At 43.6% G+C, this 20820-nt stretch overlaps 1 protein-coding gene across 1 annotated transcript in view; it reads left to right on the top strand.

The window, feature by feature from the left end:
* The window catches only part of mybbp1a (MYB binding protein (P160) 1a), a 98380-nt gene extending 82889 nt beyond the window's left edge, over positions 1–15491 (top strand). The window contains exons 24-27 of the mRNA XM_072589331.1: positions 828–941; positions 6811–6912; positions 7474–7598; positions 14544–15491. Coding sequence (XP_072445432.1) covers positions 828–941; positions 6811–6912; positions 7474–7598; positions 14544–15021 — 819 coding nt within the window. The 3' untranslated portion in view covers positions 15022–15491. The remainder of the gene's footprint in view (positions 1–827; positions 942–6810; positions 6913–7473; positions 7599–14543) is intronic.
* The last annotated feature ends 5329 nt before the right edge of the window (positions 15492–20820 follow it).

The raw sequence follows: 20820 nt of genomic DNA, 5'->3' as shown, positions 1-20820 counted from the left end.
AGAGATGGTGCAGCAGGTACATAACAAGATTTCAGTCACACCTCACCCAGGCAATGATACTATAACCAACTTAAATTATCCATCCCAGGGTGAAACATTCACATCCTGACTACATTGTATATGAAATCCTGTCATCAACAAGTACCAATTTCCATGTAACATAGCAGGGTAAGACTTCCCAGCTGTAGTTTTCTTTTTAAAAAAGCATTTGTCCTGTATCTCTGTGCTTCCAGACAACAAATTATAGTTCAGAAATCTTTGTCTGATGCATGAATACATCCTGCGCAACAGTGCAATCAATTGGCCTGTCTACAGTTTACTGATATGTCCCACTATTTCACAGCTCTAGCTTTAGAAACATGAACTCTGGTCATCAAGAGAATGGCACACTCGCTAAAATCCACATTTTGCAAGTTCGCGAAATGACAATCCTGAAAATTCTCCGTTTGTTTTTGACATCTGTTTGGATGATCATCTACCATTTGAACTTGGCATTTATCTCCTATCTCTGTAGTCACTATTTGCAGCTTTTGGGATACATTTAATTCTGTTGAGTGAAGCATTAGATAATGTGGTGACATTGGACTCATTTTGTACTTGACAAGTACATTGAGGATGAAACAGGGGAACCATTAATAATGACATTTCCTCTTTGATACTAATGTGTGACTTGTTTATTTCCAACTCTGTTAGCTTTGCTAACTTATGTCGAATAGCTTTTACTCGAGGCACAGATGAGTGCAGTTGGGAAGGTACCTTTGGTGAAACGTGTTGTTTGGATGAGTCTTCTTTGTTTCACTAACCAGTTTCATTTTCCTGTCTTACAGGGCCTGGCCTGCCTCCTTGTCCAACAAGCTCTGAAGACCCAAGAGGTGAAAAATACCTTGATAGATCATGAAGGGAAAAGAATTGTCAATCAAATCATCGACCAGGCTAAACAGGTGATTGACTTGTTCAAGGCTTTTACATTAAGAATGAACAGCAAAAAAAAAATCCTCAAGATTAGGTTAAGCTAAGACAAGGGACCAGAATTGCCAGTGAAGTTAATGGTATGATTGTTGTCTCTCATTGTTATCAATCACAAGTCTCAGCAACTTGGGCATGCACAGATGTGCAGGTAAATGCAAAAATCAGAAGTTGCTGGTCAAGATGTGTTGCTCCACCATAATTGGTGTGATGGCAACATCTCACTGTTTGATTTCCCATTTAAATGACTTCGACATATATAAAGGGCAAAAGAGAGGCAAAAGTGGACATTAGGCCACTGGAATATGACACTGGACCACTGGAATATGATGTTGGAGGGATAGTAATAGGGAGCAAGGAAATGGCTGAGGAACTGAACAATAACTTCATGTCAGTCTTCACGGTGTAATATCCCAAAGATTCAAGAGAGTTAGGAGGCAGAGCTAAGTCTTGTGGCCATCACCAAGGAGAAGGTGCTAGAAAAACTGAATGGCCAGAACGTGGATAAATCACCTGGACCAGATGGATAACATCTAGAGTTCTAAGGATTCTAGAGATCCTGAAAGATCACCACCAATGCCTCAACTATAGCTGAAGAAATCTTTCAGGAATTGCCAGAATCAGGGAGGGTCCCAGAGAACTTGAGAATCGCTAACGTGACACCCCGTTTAAAAAGAGAGTAAGGCAAAAGATGGAAAATTGTAAACTGATTCGCCTAACCTCAGTCATGGGATCTATTGTGAAGAATGAGATTTCTGAATACTTGGAAGTGTATGATAAAATAGGGCAACGTTAATATGGTTTAGTCAAGGAGAGGTCATGCCTGACAAATCTGCTTGAATTCTTTGAGGAAGTAACAAGCAGGTTAGACCAAGGAGAGTCAATGGATGTTATCCACCTGGACTTCAAGAATGCCTTTGACAAGGTGTCGCACAGGAAGTTATTGAGTAAGATAAGAGCCCATCGTGTCAGAGATGAGGTGCTAATATGGATAGAAGCCTGGTTGTCTGGCAGAGAGTGGGGATAAAAGAGTCCTTCTCAGGTTGGCAGCTGGAGGCAAGTGATGTTCCACAAGGCTCACTGTTGGGGCCACAACTTTCCACTTTATACATTAATGATCTAGATGAAGGAACTTGAGGGCATTCTGGCTAGGTTTGCAGACAGTACAAAGACAGGTAGAGGGACAGGTAGCTTTGAGGAAGCACGGAGGCTACAGAAGGATTTGGAGAGGTTAGGAGAGTGGGCAAAGAACTGGCAGATGGATTACAATGTGGGAAAGTGTGAGGTCATGCACTGTGGTAGAAAAAATAGAGGTGAGGATTATTTTCTAAATGGGGAGAAAATTCAGAAGTCTGAAAGTGCAAGGAGACTTGGGAATTCTAGTCCAGGATTCTCTCAAAGTAAACTTGCAGGTTGAGTCAGTGGTTAGGAAGGCAAATGCAGTGATGGCATTTATCTTGAGAGGACTTGAATATAATAGTAGGGTTGTACTTCTGAGGCTCTGGTCAAACCACGTTTGGAATATTGTGCACAGTTTTGGGCCCCATATCTCAGGAAGGGTGGACTGGCCTTGGAGCGTGTTCAGAGGAGGTTCACAAAAATGGTCCCAGGAACTCTGGGTCTATACTCTGAGTTTAGAAGGATATGGAGGGATATAATTGAAACGTACAGAATACTGAATGGCCTGGACGGACTAGATGTTGGGAAGATGTTACCATTGGTAAGAGAGACTCGGACCTGAGGGCATAGCCTTAGAGTAAAGGGAAGATCTTTTAGAATGAAGGTAAGGAGAACTTTCTTCAGCCAGGTAGTGGTGAATCTATGGAATTCATTGCCACAGAAGACTGTGGAGGCCAGGTCATTGAGTAAACTTAAGACTGAGATAGATAAGGAGAACGTGGGAGAACAGGGTTGAGAAACTTATCAGCCATGATTGAATGGTGGAACAGACTCGATGGGCTGAATGGTTTAATTTCTGCTGCTATGTCTTATGGTTTTATGGACATCACCTAAATACCGACAAGAAACAGCACAGAAAGTTAAGGCTTTTTCCTTTTTAGTGTAAGTGCCTTTTTTAATGATTGAATAAATATTATTTACTTATAACACATACACATCCTCTGATAGCACTATCCAAACCCCTGACCTCTGCCACCTAAAAGAACAAGGGCAACAGATGCAGAGAAACAACATTACCTGTAAGTTTCCCTCCAAGTCACGTGCTATCTTAACTTTGAACAAAATTACCATTCCTTCACACATGTTGGGTCCAAATCCCAGAACACCCACCCTTACATCACTGAAGGTGTTCCTAGGTAATGTGGACTGCCATGATTCAAGAAGGTGGCTCACCTTCACCTTCTCAAGGGCAATTGGAGAAGTAGAGTCAAAGCTTGCCAAGCCAGCGGCACCCACATCCCATGAGCAAACATCAAAATCTACTCAACACTGAAAAGGAACTTTTACAAGTGCAGCACCTTGTTCCTTAATTGGTGTGGACTTTTATAAAATTGTCTAGTTTATCTTTTTTTCCTCTTTCAATCCAAACTTTCGTGTCCCTCAAGGTTCCAAGGTGCCACTCTTCAGACAATCTGATTCATTCCATATGATATCAAGACATGGCTGAAAGCCTTGGATACTGCCAAGGTTATGGGTCCTGACAGCATTCTAGTAATGGTCTTGAAGACTAGCACTTCAGAACTCTTCCACTACAGCTACAACATTGGCATCCTCCTGACAATGTGTAAAGGTGTTCAGGGCATGCCCAATTCACAAAAATCAGGACAAATCCAAACCAACCAATTACTGCTTCATTAGTCTACCCTTGATCATCGGTGATAGGTGTCCACAATATTGCTATAAGCATCACCTGCTCAATGACACCCAGTTTGAGTTCTGCCAGAGTGTCTTAGCTCCTGACCTCATTAGTTCACACATGGACAAAAGAGCCCTTGACTACCCTTGGCATCAAACTGCGTTCAACTAAGGATTCCTACCAGCACTGTGGTCGATAGGAATCAGGGGAAGTGTCCCTGTCAGTTTGTCGTACCTGGCACAAAGGAAAATAGTATTGGACATTGTGAGGTTAGTCATCTCCTCTCCAGGGAAATATCCAGGTCCCATCACCTTTAATGTTTCCGTAAATAACCTCCTCGTCATGACATCAGAAATGGGATGTCCTCTGGTAACTGCACAATGTTCATTACCATTCACAACTGCTTAGACAGCTGAAGCAGTAACTTCAGCAGGACCAGGACACTATTCCAGTTTGGGCTCACAATGTGGCAAGTAATATTTGTGCCACACAAATGCCAGGAAATGGCCATCTTGAAAAAGAGAAAATGAACCACTAATCCTTGACATTCAATGCTTTGCTATCAATGAATCCCCACTGTCAACATCCTGGAGGTTATCATTGATCAGAAACTGAATTGGACTAGCCATATAAATACAGTGGCAGCAAAAGCATGTCAACGGTGAGGAAACCTGCACTGAGTAACTCATCACCTAACTCCCCAAAGCCTCTCCACTGTCTGCATGGCACAAGTCAGGGGTGTGATGGAATACAGCCCACTTGCCTGGATGGGTGCAGCTGTCGACGACATTCAAGAAGCTTGACACCATCCAAGGCCAGGCATTTCATTTGATTGGCTCCACATCCACAAACATCACTCTGCATTCAGCAGTAGCAAGGTGTACCATCTACAGAAATTCACCAAGGCTCCTTAGACATCCCCTTCCAAACCCATGATGATAACTCTGTAGAAGGACAAGGGCAGCAAGAGAACAGTGCAAGTTCCCCTCCAGGCCACTCACCATCCTGACTTAGACATTATGGCCATTCCTTCAGTGTCACTGGATCAATATCCTGGGATTGCCTCCCTAACAGCATTGTGGGTGTACACCGAATGGACTGCAGTGGTCAGAAAGGCAGTTCACCACCACCTCCAGTGTAACTAGGAACAGTCAATAAATTCTGCCCCATTCAGTCACCCGCTCTCATGAGTGAACAAAAAACAATTGACTGATTCAGACGTTAATAATACTTCAGTCTGCTTTGTTAAGGAGATTCAGAGTTACCTGCTTGGCCCCTGAATGTTCCGTAGAGGGCACTGCACCGTTTTGATCCCACACGAGAAGCACTTTACTTTGCAAAAGCTCATTGAAATTGAGCAATGGCTAGTCTCATAAGAGACAGTTGTTGTTCCACTCATTAGTTGAGCAGATTCTGAGCCTTTGTTCCAACTTGGGATCTTATTCTAGTTCATCCCTGTCCCATCAAAGTCTCATTTCTCCATTTCTTACTGAAAAGGATAAAAAGATGACCATGCTGACCAGTAGCCTGACCTAATGGCCTCTACATAACATAAGGAAGTAAATTACCCAGTGCATCTATTCTTTCGTCCTTGTAAACTTTGCCTTCGCACGGACTCAATCTAACTTATTCCATCCCCTGAGGAAATGCTCCACAATACTGGATTCCTTGCTTCCCTTAAATAATTCAGGGAAGCTGCAAAATATTTATCTAACTTTGTTTTGCTTCCAAATATTTATCTGAGCTTGGTTTTCTATTGTCAAGTAGGCTTTCAGTCCTTGTAAGGTGCATTGTTCAAGAATGTTTATAGATGGGGAGTAAAGGCAGCTTTAAATCGTCTGAAAGTCTGCCAGCTCTCGGCCAGTATGCAAGTCTGGTATGCTCAGGCATGTTTCCCACAAAAAGTACATGAACGTAATAGTACGACGCATATCGTTTGAGGGAGGAAATTTGCCTCAATAACTGCTAGATGATGAATCTAGAGGCCCAGGCCTTGTTCTGGGGGCCAGAGTTTGACTCCTGCCCTGGCTGGTGGTGGAATTTGAATTCAATACAAATCTGGAATTAAAAGTCTAATTATGAACATGAACTGTTGTTGTCGGGAAAAACCTGTCAGGTTCTACTAATGTCCTTTGGGAAAGGAAACTGCCATTTTTCCCTGATCTGGCCTCCGTGTGACTCCAAGATCGTGGTTGTCTCTCCAGTGCCCTTCTGGGCCATTAGGAGTGGCCAGTAAATGCTGGCCCAACCAGGGATGCCCACATCCCATGAATGAACAAGAAAAACACTCAGCCGGACAGTGGAGCAGAACCCAGTGATCGTTTTCCTTCACAATGTAATTATAATAATGGGGACATGAGGATACTGGAGAGGCAGAAATATATTTTAAGTTCCTCCAAGAACTGCATTAGATTCCAACTTATCAGGAAGGTTAAAGACACATTGTTGATTTTGTGACATTGTGATTTTATGAAAGGTTAGCCACAATTTCCACACTTAACTGTTAACTGGGAAATTGCATGCAATAGGCTGAGATGGGGCTCTGCTATACTGCCTCCCAGAGTTGAGTACTTGCTGCATCATGTTGCGGAGATTTGTGTGACCCGGTGGCCAAGGAACTAGTGCTTCTTTGGCAGTGTTGGTGGGGTGGGCTGAGTGAGAGTAACTGGTGCCATCCAGCCATACATCAGCACCAATGACCTATCAGGTTTAATAACATTGCCTGCCTTTAGGGTAGATGCCAATGTGTGTGGTCAATGTTATGTTCTAGGGAGTCAGTAGGGAATTCCAGACCTTGAAGCTCTTGGCTACCTATACTGGATTCTAGGAAGTCGAGGATTTAAAGGAGATCAGAATAGGCCCAGAGGCGGAGAATTTTGTACTATATTCAAATCATCGCACCAAGTGATCCTATTGGACAGATGAGCTAGCAGGTCACAAATATTCTGAAATAAGAAACTGATTCCGTGGTTGAGTTGGAACATTTCATTTTGCTTCTTTCTTTTTCCTCTCCCTTTCTCTCGGCGCAGTGTTTGAAAACCATAACAAAGGTTACACTGAAGGTGGAGCAGGCAAAAATAGTAAATTGCTTGAAGCTAATCTCCACTCTTGACAAGATTGTGAAGGAACAGGTAAGAGACAATATGCTCAAAATGGCGGCCTTTCTGTGAATGATTTGTTATAAAGCAGACAATTGAATTTAATCTCAAAGTCCAGAGGTGGAAGGAGCGGGGAGCAATAACCAGTTGGAGTTAATGAGTTTTTTGGGCTAAGTGATCTGATGATAAAAGACCAATGAAGTTGTGATCTGCTAGTGGGGAGGCCAGACTGGCCAAGCACCACTCCTTGTAGCTGGGCAATTCTGTGCAGTACCATGGGACATGCTGTCTTTCAGATCAGACAATAAACCAAGGCCTGGACTGTCCATTTGATTTTTGAGGTTTGCCTTTTGTGGTTATTGGAAGTGGCGTGAGAAGAAATGGAAGCGAGTGAGGGGCACAAGGTGACATAGGGGGACCGTAGGTGTGAAGACGCATGTTTTCCAACTTGTAAATATTGAAAATCTGCATCTTAGTTTCTCAACTTTTAGGTCATTAAGGTCACTTCCTGTGTGTAGTTGCTTTGGTTCCTCCCACAGATTGTCACTATTCAGACTGTCGAAAGCTGATCAATGTGTGCATTTTGTTCTGCAGAAGTTGAATATCTCAATAAAGGTCCTGGTGCCTGTACTACAGTCACTGGAGAAGCAGGAAGAATTTGGCAAGACCTCACAGGTGAAAAACACATACTGGCGTGTGATGAAACTGTTTGGATTCAAGTAAGTACTTCCAACTTCTGACTCGTCAGTTTCTGAAAGCAGCGTATCCCAGTCTGGAAACTGTATCAAATATAGTATTTAGCCAGTTGCCTGTTAACTTGTTTCTTGGCCATTGCTTATCTTACAATTAACAGGAAGTGGGAGAAAGTCCACATGGTGGATCATCTGAGGGTGATTAAAAGACAGGCAAGGTGATTATGTGCACGCACAAAGGTAGTGCAAGAAGTAAAACAGTTGAGTGCAAATTCAGTTTGCCCAATGTGATATGGTAGCCATTACAGAGACCTGGCTGCAACCAGGGCACAACTGAGAGTTAAATATTCTGGGCTTCCAACAGAATGTTCTCTATTGGAATATTTCAAGTAATCAACATCCTAGAAACTGAACAGGACTAGTCATACAAATACTGTGGCTATCAGACCAGATCAGAGTTCTGCAGTGAGTAATTCACTTCCTGACTCCCCCAAAGCCCATCTACTATCTACAAGGAACAAGTCAGGATGTGATTGGATACCCCCCCACTTGGTTGGATGGGTGCAGCTCCAACAACACTGTGGAAGCTTAACACCATCCAGGACAAAGCAGCCCCTGCTTGATTGGCACCACATCCACATTCAGTCCCTTCACCACTGTCGCTTAGTAGAAGCAGTGTTTACTGTCTACAAGATGCACTGTAGAAATTCACCAAGGCTCCTTAGACACCACCTTAAACCCAAGGCTACTAAAATCTAAGAGGGCAAGGCAGTAGATATTCCTCTCCGAGTTACTTACTACCCTGACTTGGAAACATATTGCCATTCCTTCAATGTCATTGGATCAAAATCCTAGAATTCCCTCCCAACCTGCACTGTGGGTCTCCTTGCACCAAATGTGCTGCAGTGAACAAAGAAAATTACAGCACAGGACCAGGCCCTTCGGTCCTCCAAGCCTGCACCGATCAGATAGTCTATCTAAACCTGTGCCTAGTTTTTAAGGATCTATATCCCTCTTCTCCCTGCCCATTCATGTATCTGTCTAGATAAATCTTAAATCACGCTATCGTGCCCGCCTCTACCACCTCTGCTGGCAAAGCATTTCAGGCACCACCCTCCACACATATCTCCCTTAAACTTCTCCCCTCTCACTTTAAACTCTTAACCCTCTGGTCATTGAGCTCCCCCCCCCCCACTCTGGGAAAAAGCTTCTTGCTATCCACCCTGTCTATGCCTCTCATGCTTTTGTAGACCTCAATCAGGTCCGCCCTCAACCTCCACCTTTCTAATGAAAATAATCCTAATCTACTCAATCACTCAATCTCTGTTTTTAGTTAGCACCTCTGCGCCCTCTCCAAAGTATCCACATCCTTTTGGTAATGTGGCGACCAGAACTGTACGCAGTATTCCAAATGTGGCTGAATCAAAGTCTTACATAACCATAACATGACCTGCCAACTCTTGTACTCAGTACCCCGTCCAATGAAGCAAAGCATGCCATAAGCCATCTTGACTACTCTATCGACCTGCATTGCCACCTTCGGGGACTTGAACACCCAGATCTCTCTGTACATCAGTTTTCTCCAGGGCTTTTTCATTTACCATATAGTTCATTCTTGAATGAGATCGTCCAAAATGCATCACCTTGCATTTGCCCAGATTGAACTCCATCTGCCAACTCTCCAATCTATATTCTGCTGTATTCTCAGACAGTCCCCTTTGCTGTCTGCTACTCCAGCAATCTTAGTGTTATCTGCGTACTTGCTAATCAGACCACCTAAGCTTTCCTCCAGATCATTTATGTATAACACAAACAGTTCCACGGATCCCTGTGGAACACATCTGGTCACAGTTCTCCATTTTGAGACACTCCCTTCCACTACTACTCTGTCTCCTGCTACCCAACCAGTTCTATATCCATCTAGCTAGTACACCCTGGACTCCATGCGAATTCACTTTTTCCATCAGCCAACCATGGGGGATCTTATCAAAAGCCTTACTGAAGTCCATGTATATGACATCTACAGCCCTTCCCTTATCAACTTTGTCACTTCTTCAAATAATTCTATTAAATTGGTAAGACATGATCTTCCCTGCATAAAACCATGTTGCCTATAACTGATAACCCATTCTCTTCTAAATGTAAATAGATCCTATCTCACAGTATCTTCTCCAGCAGCTTCCGTACCACTGACATCAAGCTCACCGGTCTGTAATGACCTGGATCATCCCTGCTACCCTTCTTAAACAAGGGGACAACGTTACCAATTCTCAAGTCCTCTGGGACCTCGCCCATGTTCAAGGATGCTGCAAAGATTTCTGTTAAGGCTCCACTCTCGCTTCCCTCAGTAACCTGGGATAGATCCCGTCCACCTAAATGCCTTTTAGAATGCCCAACAGTTTGTCCCTCCTTATGCCGACTTGACCTAGAGTAATCAAACATCTATCACTTACTTCAACATCCGTCATGTCCCTCTCCTCAGTGGATACCGGTGCAAAGTATTCATTAAAAATCTCACCCATTTTCTCTGACTCAATGCATAACTTTCCTCCTTTGTCCTTGAGCGGGCCAACCCTTTCTCTAGTTACCCTCTTGCTCCTTATATATGAATAAAAGATTTTGGGATTTTCCTTAATCTGTTTGCTAAAGATATTTCATGATCCCTTTTAGCCCTCTTAATTCCTCCTTTCGGATTGGTCCTACTTTCCCGATATTCTTCTAAAGCTTCATCTGTTTTCATTTGCCTAAATCTTATGTATGCTTCCTTTTTCCTCTTAGCTAGCCTCACAATTTCACCTGTTGTCTATGGTTCCCTAATCTTGCCATTTTCTTCCCTCATTTTCACAGGGACATGTCTGTCCTGCACTCTAATCAACCCCTCTTTAAAAGCCTCCCACATGTGGTTTTACCTTCAAATAGCTCCTCCCAGTCTGCATTCCCCAGCTTCTGCCAAATTTAGCTATAGTTGGCCTTCCCATAATTTAGCACTCTTCCTTTAGGACCACTCTTGTCTTTGTCCATGAGTGTTCTAAAACTTGTGGAATTGAGACCACTATCCCAAAGTAATCCCCTTGGTAAAAACAATGACTGCAGATGCTGGAAACCAAAGTCTAGATTAGAATGGTGCTGGAAAAGCACAGCAGTTCAGGCAGCATCCGGGGAGCAATAAAATCGATGTTTCGGGCAAAAGCCCTTCATCAGGAATACCCTACTGAACCTTCAACCACCTGGCCGGGCTCATTCTCCATCACCAGGTCCAGTGTGGCCCTTTCTCAGTTGGACTATTTACATACTGCTCTATTATGGAGTTCAATGTAGCTAAGTGTGAAGTGATTCACTTTGGAAAGAGTAATAAAAAGATGGATTACTGGGCTAATGGTAGACTACTTGGTAGTGTGGAAGAGCAGAGGGATCTTGGTGTCCATGTACACAGATCTCTGAAAGTTGCCACCCAGGTAAATAGTGCAGTGAAGAAGGCATATGGCGTACTGGCTTTTATTGGTAGAGGAATTGAGTTCCGGAGTCCTGAGGTCATGCTGCAGTTGTATAAGACTCTGGTGCGGCCGCATCTGGAATATTGTGTGCAGTTTTGGTCGCCATACTATAGGAAGGATGTGGAGGCACTGGAACGGGTGCAGAGGAAGTTTACCAGGATGTTGCCTGGTATGGTAGGAAAATCCTATGAGGAAAGGCTGAGGCACTTGGGGTTGTTTTCATTGGAGAAAAGAAGGTTTAGGGGTGATTTGATAGAGGTGTACAAGATGATTAGGGGGTTAGATCGGGTTGACAGTGAGAACCTTTTTCCACGTATGGAGTCAGCTATTACAAGGGGGCATAGCTTTAAATTAAGGGGGGGGTAGATATAGGACTGATGTTAGGGGTAGGTTCTTCACTCAGCGAGTCGTAAGTTCATGGAATGCCCTGCCAGTAGCAGTAGTGGACTCTCCCTCTTTATGGGTATTTAAGCGGGCATTGGATAGGTATATGCAGGATAGTGGCTTAGTGTAGGTTAGGGGTGCTTTGATCGGCGCAACATCGAGGGCCGAAGGGCCTGTACTGCGCTGTAATGTTCTATGTTCTATGTTCTAAAACCCTCCTGGATGCTCCTTACAAATTCTGCTCCATCTGGACCTCTAACACTAAGAGAATCCTAGTCAATATTGGGAAAATTAAAATCTCCTATCACCATCACCCTGTTGCTCCTACATCTTTCCATAATCTTTTTGCGTATTTGTACCTCTACCTCACGCTTGCTGTTGGGAGGCCTGTAGTACAGTCCCAACATTGTTACTGCACCCTTCCTATTTCTGAGCTCTGCCCATACTGCCTCACTGCTCGAGTCCTCCATAGTGCCCTCCTTCAGCACAGCTGTGATATCCTCTCTGACAATAATGCAACTCCTCCACCTGTTTTACTTCCCCCTCTATCCCTCCTGAAGCATCTATATCCTGAGATATGTTGTTGCCAATCATGCCCTTCCCTCAACAGGTCTCAGTAGTAGCAATAACATCATACTCCCAGGGACTACTCCAAGCCCTAATTTCATCTGCCTTACCTACTATACTTCTCACGTTAAAACAAATGCACCTCAGACCACCTGTGTCCCTTTGTGCTTATCATGTGCTCCCTGCCTACTCTTCCCCTTAGTCACGCTGACTTCATTATCTAGTTCCTTTGTAGGCTTTAGTTTCTACCTCATTACTGTGTAGTGGTTCAAGAAGGCAGCTCACCACCATCTTCTCAAAGCTATTGGGGAATGGCAATAAATGCTGTCCCCAGCCAGCAACATCCCCATCCCTTGGAAGAACTAACCAGTAATATTCCTCGGGGGTCTGTACTGGGGCCTCAGCTGTCACCATATTTGAATGACTCCAAGAAACGAATTCTAAAATCCAGAGTTGCTCACATGAAGTCCAATGAGTTGCATTGTGTAAACTTGATCAGGTGGCTAAAAGCAGCAGAAACTATGGGAAGTTGTAAGTGAGGTAGTGGTCACCTCTAGACCTGTATTCAACAAAGGAAAGGAGACAGCATGAAATTGCAAGCCAATGAGCTTAACACCTCGCAGGAATGATGTCCAAAGCGAGTGTTAAAAATGTTGTAGCAGGGCTCCTGGAAGAATGTAAACAAACTGGGAAAAGTAAATATGAATTTGTGAAAGGGAAATCAGGTTTAACTAACGTTTTGCTGTTGTGTGGTATGTGGTGGCTAAACTGCTGAGTACTTAGATTTCCAGGCGACGCTTGATAAAATGCCATATCGAAAGGGGGGGTAAAGTGCATGGATAGAAAATTGGCTACTTAACTGCAAACCAAGAATAGGCATATATGGGGAATGTTGGAGTTGCTAAGGTATAAATGAATGGTGTGCCACAACCATCAGTGCTGGGGCCTTAATGTTTTAACAGGGGGATCGAGTTTAAGAACCGTAAGGTTTTGTTACAACTCTATAAGTCCCTGGTGAGACCACACTTGGAATATTGTGTCCAGTTCTGATCACCCTACTATAGGAAAGATACAGAGGCTTTGGAGAGGGTGCAAAGAAGGTTTACCAGGATGCTGCCTGGACTGGAGGACTTGCCTTATGAAGAAAGGTTGAATAAGCTCGGACTTTTCTCTCTGGAGAGAAGAAGGAAGAGAGGAGACCTGATCGAGGTATACAAGATAAATGAGTGCAATAGATAGAGTCAATAGCCAGAGACTTTTCCCCAGGGCAGGATTGACTGGCACGAGGGGGCGTAGTTTTAAGATATTAGGAAAAAGATATAGACGGAACATCAGAGGAAGGTTTTTTACGCAGAGTTGTGAATGCATGGAATGTGTTGCCAGTGGTGGTGGTGGAAGCAGAGTCATTAGGGACATTTAAGCAACTGCTGGACATGCACATGGATAGCAGTGAATTGAGGGGTGTGTAGGTTAAGTTATTATATTTTACATTAGGATTAAACCTCAGCACAACATCGTGCTGTACTTTTCTATGTTCTATTTTTATAAATGACTTAGATGAAGCAACTGAAGGTAAGTTTAAATTTAGCAATGATAAAGACAAGTAAGTTGTGGTGGCAACAACAGAAAGGGATATAGGTAGTTAAATAGCTGGGCAAAGTGTAATGTTGGAAAATGTGAAATTGTCCACTTTGGAAACAATATAAAGAATTTGAATACTGAAGAATATGGAGAAAGGTGAATGAATTAAGTTGATGTGCAGGTCAATGCTCAAATGGAATCCGGGAATACATTAGCAATTATTTTTTCCCGTTGAAGTTCAGTACGTTTATGGTAAGCTGGTGTCCGTTTTGTACCTGACTAAAATTTTCAGTTGAAGTTCAGCAGCAGGAATTCTCTTGTCTGCCCAGAGTTGACGGAGCAGGATTTTCAATGAGAAGCTTGCCCTCGATGCTGCTCTAATGATCTGTGTGCACTAATCAACGTGCTAACGTTGCTTCAGTGAATAACTTCCAGTTTTAGAAGTTGATACTAGACACAGACTTTGGAGATGGTCGGCATGGACGGGTTGGACCGAAGGGTCTGTTTCCATGCTGTCCATCTCTATGACTCCATGACCCTATCTGCACAGGGGAAAATAATGAGAAGGAGAAGTAGCAGCAATAAAGTTATGGTTTTAACTCTGTGCCGTTCCCAGTCCCTTTGACTCCTTTGTCTGTCAAAAATCTAACTCCATCTTGAAGGGATTCACTGACCCAGCGACCACTGATTTCTAGGGAAGAGAATTCCACAGCTTAATGATAATCTTAAGAGGAAGAAGGCCTCCTAATCTCTGACTTAAAAACCATTTAACGTATGTTTCCTTGTTCTCATCAGTCCATCAAAAGGAGCCATCCTCCCTGTATCCACCCCACACAATCCGATATATTTTAGTAAAGTGTTCTGACAGCTCTGGGATGCTGTACTGTTATGTCTCACGGTGAGTGTTTGTTGGCTTAAATGTTCTTTGCTCATGTTGTGTTGACAGGCGACCCACGAAGAAGGTGGTGAAACAGGCGACACACAACCCACAGGCTCAAAAAGGGAAGACTTTGAAGAAAAAGAAAGGATTTCTCCCAGAGACCAAAAAACGGAAGAACTGGAAGAAGAAGAAAGGCCTGCCTCAGGAGAAGGTGCAGGAGGGAGGGAGAGACTCCGTGGGAAAGTCTGGGAAGGTTCCAAACTCTGGGAAGGTTTCAAAATCTGGGAAGGTTCCACAGTCTGGGAAGGTTCCACAGTCTGGGACGGTTCCACAGTCTGGGACGGTTCCACAGTCTGGGAAGGTTCCAAAGGCTGCAGGGAGAGGTCAGACGCAAAAGCAAAACAAGAGAAAGAGAAGTTCAGAGAAAGGGGCAAAAGGAAACTCGTGGGAGAAGTCAGGTACGCCATCTAAAAAGGCCAAACTCAGCCAAGTGGAGGTCGGCCAAGGTGATAAATTGGGCAAACAGGTGACCATGAAACCGTGAAAGCAAAAAGGCAGAGCGATGGAGTAACCACTGGGTTGTAGGGACATGCCAGGGAATCCTTGCAGGGTATTCAAGAACCTGGAGTACACTCACTGGGCCATGAATGAACTCCGTGATGGGAGACTGGCATTTCTGTTTGTTTTAAAACATTTCCTATGACCAATGTCTAAATAGTTAGACTATTAATCAGACAAGTAACACAATTATTTGGGTTGAATGATTGGAGTCCAAGAAGTGAACCCCTATACACTTTACACAACTTTAGATGACGCCCCCCCCCAAACAAAAATAACTTGTACCCGTTTTTTTATTGATACCTGTTATTTTTAACTGCCTTTGAGAGCATTTCTAATATAAAATTTGTCTGAAAGTGTGAGGGCCATGAGCTATGTTTGTATTACCCCCTGCCCCGGTCCCTTTAAAAACTAGTTTCTTTCATGTTGTACTTTGAAATAAAACAATCATCTGTACCTCTGTTCGCTGCCTGTTTTCAATAAAGGTCGCAGGGGATTAAGGAACACAGGCAAGTACATGGAATTGAGACATGGATGAACTTTTATTGGGGAGTCAGCCTTAATTGAGGATAGCACCAAGGGCTGAATGGCTTATTCTAATGGAACATTCATGAGGACATGAACAACACTATCTGTTCAGATGTAAAACACTTGAGGGGATAAATGACTTACTCCCTTTCCTGTGTAACAGGATCAAAGGGCTGAATGGACTCTTCATGTTCCTGTGTAACCGGTTTGAGGGGCTGAATGACTTCCCGTTTATACATTCAGTTGTCCTGAATCCTGGGCACCTGTTCTGTTGCAACACTATCGGAAAGATGTTGTGAAACTTGAAAGGGTTCAGAAAAGATTTACAAGGATGTTGGAGGATCTGAGCTACGGAGGGAGGCTGAAGAGACTGGGGCTGTTTTCCCTGGAGCATCGGAGGCTGAGGGGTGACCTTATAGAGGTTTATAAAATTATGAGGGATATGGATAGGATAAATAGACAAAGTCTTTTCCCTGGGGTGGGGGAGTCCAGAACTAGAGGGCATAGGTTTAGGGTGAGGGGGGAAAGATATAAAAGAGACCTAAGGGGCAACTTTTTCACGCAGAGGGTGGTGCGTGAATGGAATGAGCTGCCAGAGGATGTGGTGGAGGCTGGTACAATTGCAACATTTAAGAGACATTTGAATAGGAAGGGTTTGGAGGGATATGGGTCGGGTGCTGACAGGTGGGACTGAATTGGGTTGGGATATCTGGTTGGCATGGACCGAAGGGTCTGTTTCCATGCTGTACATCTCTATGAAGCAGTATTACTAGTTGGAGTCAATTCTGTTCCCATCCCCTAGGTACCTGATGTGAAATGCTGTCAACCTGATTTTGTACTGAGCGCCATTTGCGTGGTCCCTATAAATGTTTGTTAAGCAAAGGTATTAAGGGATATGGGCCAAAGGCAGATATGTGGAGTTAGGCCACAGTTCAACCATTGAATTGTGGAGCAGGTTCATGGGGCTGAATGGCTTACTCCTGGTCAGAGGGTCATTGTAGACTCGATGGGCCAAATGGCCTCTTTCTGCACTATAGTGATTCTGTGAAACAGGGTATTCATACTGCTCGTGGTTTCTTCGCTGATGCCCCTGTTAAGCTGTTGACTTGAGATGATGATGGGTTCAATTAACATTCAGTTTTTTTTTGGTAAGATTGTAGCCAAAATTGAAATAGTCTTTTAACAGCATCCAAAACAAAAATTGCTGAGGAATGTTGAGTTTAATTCTATCTTTAAATACAGAGAAGGAAGTTCTGGATTACAGGCTGCAGTGCCAATAGGCAGTGATGTGGGCCAGTAATGTTGGTTGCCTTTTGCTCCAGCACTGCTATGCACTGATGCTAAAGGAACACCATCTTTGTGATGAATACACCTTGATACTTCACATTATAAAACCCTGGAGCAGCACAGAGGTAAAAGAGTCTCATGGCGTTTTAGGCATCTATCCCCACTGGCATTGACCAAAGACAGGCCCCTGTATCCCATGACCTGCTGCATGTTGAAGTAAGACATTGAGGCAACTTATGATACTGTAAAAGCAGGCCATTCAGCCCCAATATGTTGATTTTTATGCTCCCCAGGAGCCACAACCTACCCTACTTTATCCAATCTATTAGCATCTGCGAGACGGAAGATTGACCGTAATGTCACTGGACTAGTAATCCCAAGATAATGCTCACTGGGTATGAGATCAAGTCAATTAAACTAAATCTGAATTGGAAACAGTACTCCATAATGATGACCATGAAACTATCAACAATTGTTGTTAAGACCCATCTGCTTCACAAATATCCTTCGGGAAAGGAAATCCACCATCTTTACCTGGTCTAGCTTATGTGTGACTCCAGACCCATAGCAATACAATGGATCAGCAAGCCACTCTGTTCAAGGCACATTACTGATGGGTAGCAAATCATACATCCCGTCAAATAAAACATTTTTTTTTAAAGAATGTCCTTTTGTTGTTCATCTGTTGCCTTCATTTTCACACCTGGTTAGTTTTATCAAAAGATGTAGGAGCAGGACTAGGCCATTCAGCCCTTCATTTTAAATGTGATGCCATTGGGGATGCTACAATTATGTTCCAAACCAGGTCTGAGCCTGTCTACAGATTCCACTTGTGTATTCGTTGCCTTTAGATACTGCGCCCATATCTGCTTCTGGATGGGAGTCTATTACCTGTAGATCATGCTGTCGTAAAGCCTGATTTCCTCATTGCTTCATGTCCTGTCTCTGCAGTGGTGTGGGTGGAACGTGTCCCAGTGACCAGCACTGGAGCAAACACATAATTGCCACATTATTTATCCCATATTCACAAGATATGGGCATCACTGGCTGGGTCAGCATTTATTGCCCGTCCCTAGTTGTCCTGAGGAAGGTAGTGGTGAGCTGCCTGCTTGAATTGTTGCAGTCTATGTGCTGTGACAATGTATTTTTCAGATGCATGTTATGCTCTGGTGCAACAGATAATGCTGGTAGAGTCTCCAGTGATGGTGCAGTGATATGGCTGACTAGGGCACACATTCAGGAGAAAGTGAGGATTGCAGATGCTGGAGATCAGAGTCAAAAAGTGTGGCGCTGGAAAATCTGAGGAGCAGGAGAGTTGCCGTTTCAAGCATAAGTCCTTCAGGAATGTGGGGGAGACCCATGGGAGCTGAGAGATAAATGGGAGGGGGGTGTGGCTAGGGGCAAGGTATCTGGGAATGTGAAAGGTAGATGAAGATGGTGGATGGTGATAGGTTGGAGAGGAGGATGGAGTGGATCCTCTAACTCGGCACCACCCTCTTGAACTCTCCTACCTGTCCATCTTTTATCCCACCTGTCCATCTTTTATCCCGCCTATCCGCTCCCACCTTCATCTACCTATTGCATTCCCAGCTATCTTACCCCCATCCCCACCTCCCCCCATTTACCTCTCAGCCCTCCACATTCATGATAAAGGACTTATGCTCGAAACATTGACTGTCCTGCTCCTCGGACACTACCTGACCTGCTGTGCTCTTTGATTCTGCGTACATTCACTCTTGCTTCAGATACTGGACCGTTTGGTGTTGTGAATGTCCAATGTTTTTTGGTTTATCTTGCCATCGACAGTTTTAGCTGGTATTTCCCCTCTGCATTCTTTCCCTGATTCCTTTATCTTCTGTAGCTTCTGGTGCACTGCAGCAGAAAAATCTCGAGGATAGATATCTGGGAAAATTGGCACCAAAATGGTCTGCTGGGCTAAGGCTTGATTACCTAAAGAAATTGTTACTTTCAAGACATTGAACAATTTATTATTGGTACATAAACCAGCTAAAAGAAGCAACATTTCTGTCATGTGTTCATTATAGGAAAAGCTGTCAGTGTTTTAAATGGGTCCCTATGTTTAGAAAAGAAAATGACATGCTGATTGCCTTTGTTGTCTTGAGTTCATCCTAGAAACTGGACACTTGCCTAAGTCTCAATACCACTGGTGTTTGGCACCTTCTCCCTATCTCTTAGCAAAAGGAATGAAGGATGTAATGAATTCCTTTCTCACCACTTTGTCATGTGGTCTGTACGCCTGGCTGAGTCCAAGATGTACTTTGTCATCTTGTTATAGTTGGCCATCAGTTGCCATTGAGCTGTCTCTGGGCAGCGATCATATTGTCAGTTCACTGCTCAATAACATTATCCAAAGATCAGTTGTAGACCAGGACAGAGGGGAGGGAGTAATCAGACATTGTACAGACACTTAAGAGAAGCCAGGTATTATGTTAAATATTCTGCTGGCTGGTGAGGATCTGAAAGTGATGGGAAGATCACTGATCCTGCAATCACCAGGATCTAGAGGGGAATCCTGAGAGAATGTTTCCCTTTAATGGAGAGCCTGGAACTAGTAATGCAGTTCAAGAGTAAGATGCTTCCCTTCTAATACCAAGACAACAATGTTTGTTTCCTCTGAATGTTGTTAGTCAGTGGAGTTCAGTTCCCCAGACATCAGTGGAAGCTATGGCATTGCACCTGTTAAAGGCTGAGTGATTGATTTTTGCCAAACCAGGGAGTTGAGGGGGCAGATGGGAATGTGGTGTTGAGGTTGCAATTCAATCCACCAAGGTCTTATTGAATGGCAGCACACCTCAAATGGCTGACTCCTGTTCCCCCTTTCTGTGTTGCTTTTATTGTTAAAGGTGGGGTAGTTCAGAAGACCAATGGAAGCCTCACCATCAAAATCTGCAGCTTGTGGGCGGTCCTATGGGGATCAGTTAATTCACTGGTTAAATGACTAGTTACAATGCCAAGTGATCCCAACAGTGTAAGTTCAATCCCCACACTGGCTGAGGTTACTGTAAAGGACTCTCCTTCTCAATCTCTCTCCTTGCCTGAGGTGTGGTGACCCTCAGGTTAAAGCACCAACAGTTGTCTCTCTCTCTAATGAGAGAACTGACCTATGGTCCAATAGGACTGTGGCGACTATACTTTTACTTGTTTGTGTATCTTTTAAAGGCAGCAAATCCAGCCTGAACCATAGTCTGGCTCTCTTGGTCACTCATTGTGGAGTATCCCAGATCACTGGGCAGTAATAAACAATTCATCTGATCTGGCTGTGATCCATTTCTATTTGTGGAAAAGCATTCATCGTGCCTGGGTCGACACTTCCTGTTGCCCTCTTGGTATGGTGCCCAGTTAGCCAAAACTACAAAGGAATTGTTTAAAAATAAGGTAGGTTTATCACAGACATTTTTGAGGTGGAATATGAGGCTACACTAATGGGATTTTAGTTGAAAGGTGGAGGATGGGAATGAGGGTTCCAGTGTCCAGTACGTCTCAATACTACTCAAAGTGAACACATGGCACCATGTGCTTATTGAGATCCTTGTTAATATAATTTGTGAATGTCTTTGTAGGCTTAACAGGTCTTCATTACGTCTTATTGTTCAACCTTTTAATTTGAGTAATGCTGTTTGCTGTTGGAATTAAGATACTCTGCCTCACATTGAATTGTGCATTCCAAGCAAGGATCTTGCAGAAAACCTGTTCAGCCCAGCACCCCACTACTGGCACTTTTAGAGAGTTGCTCAATTTAGTCCCACCTCCCTGCTCTCCCTGAAAAATGCCATGTTTTTTTTCCCCTTCTAGTTCCTTTTTGAATGGTACCATTAGATTTGCTTCCAGGCACTAATTTCCAGCTCATGGTTCATTTTAGAACAAAACTGCGTTTTAAGCAGTTCTAGTAAATCTCCCCTTCATAGCCTGCCAAATTGTTGGAAATACTACATTAGCTTGAGTGAACAGA

Source organism: Chiloscyllium punctatum, chromosome 19, assembly GCF_047496795.1.
Source record: "Chiloscyllium punctatum isolate Juve2018m chromosome 19, sChiPun1.3, whole genome shotgun sequence".
NCBI lineage: Eukaryota > Metazoa > Chordata > Chondrichthyes > Orectolobiformes > Hemiscylliidae > Chiloscyllium > Chiloscyllium punctatum.
Note: the sequence above shows the minus strand (reverse complement) of the source record. Positions and strands in the feature narration are given on the sequence as shown.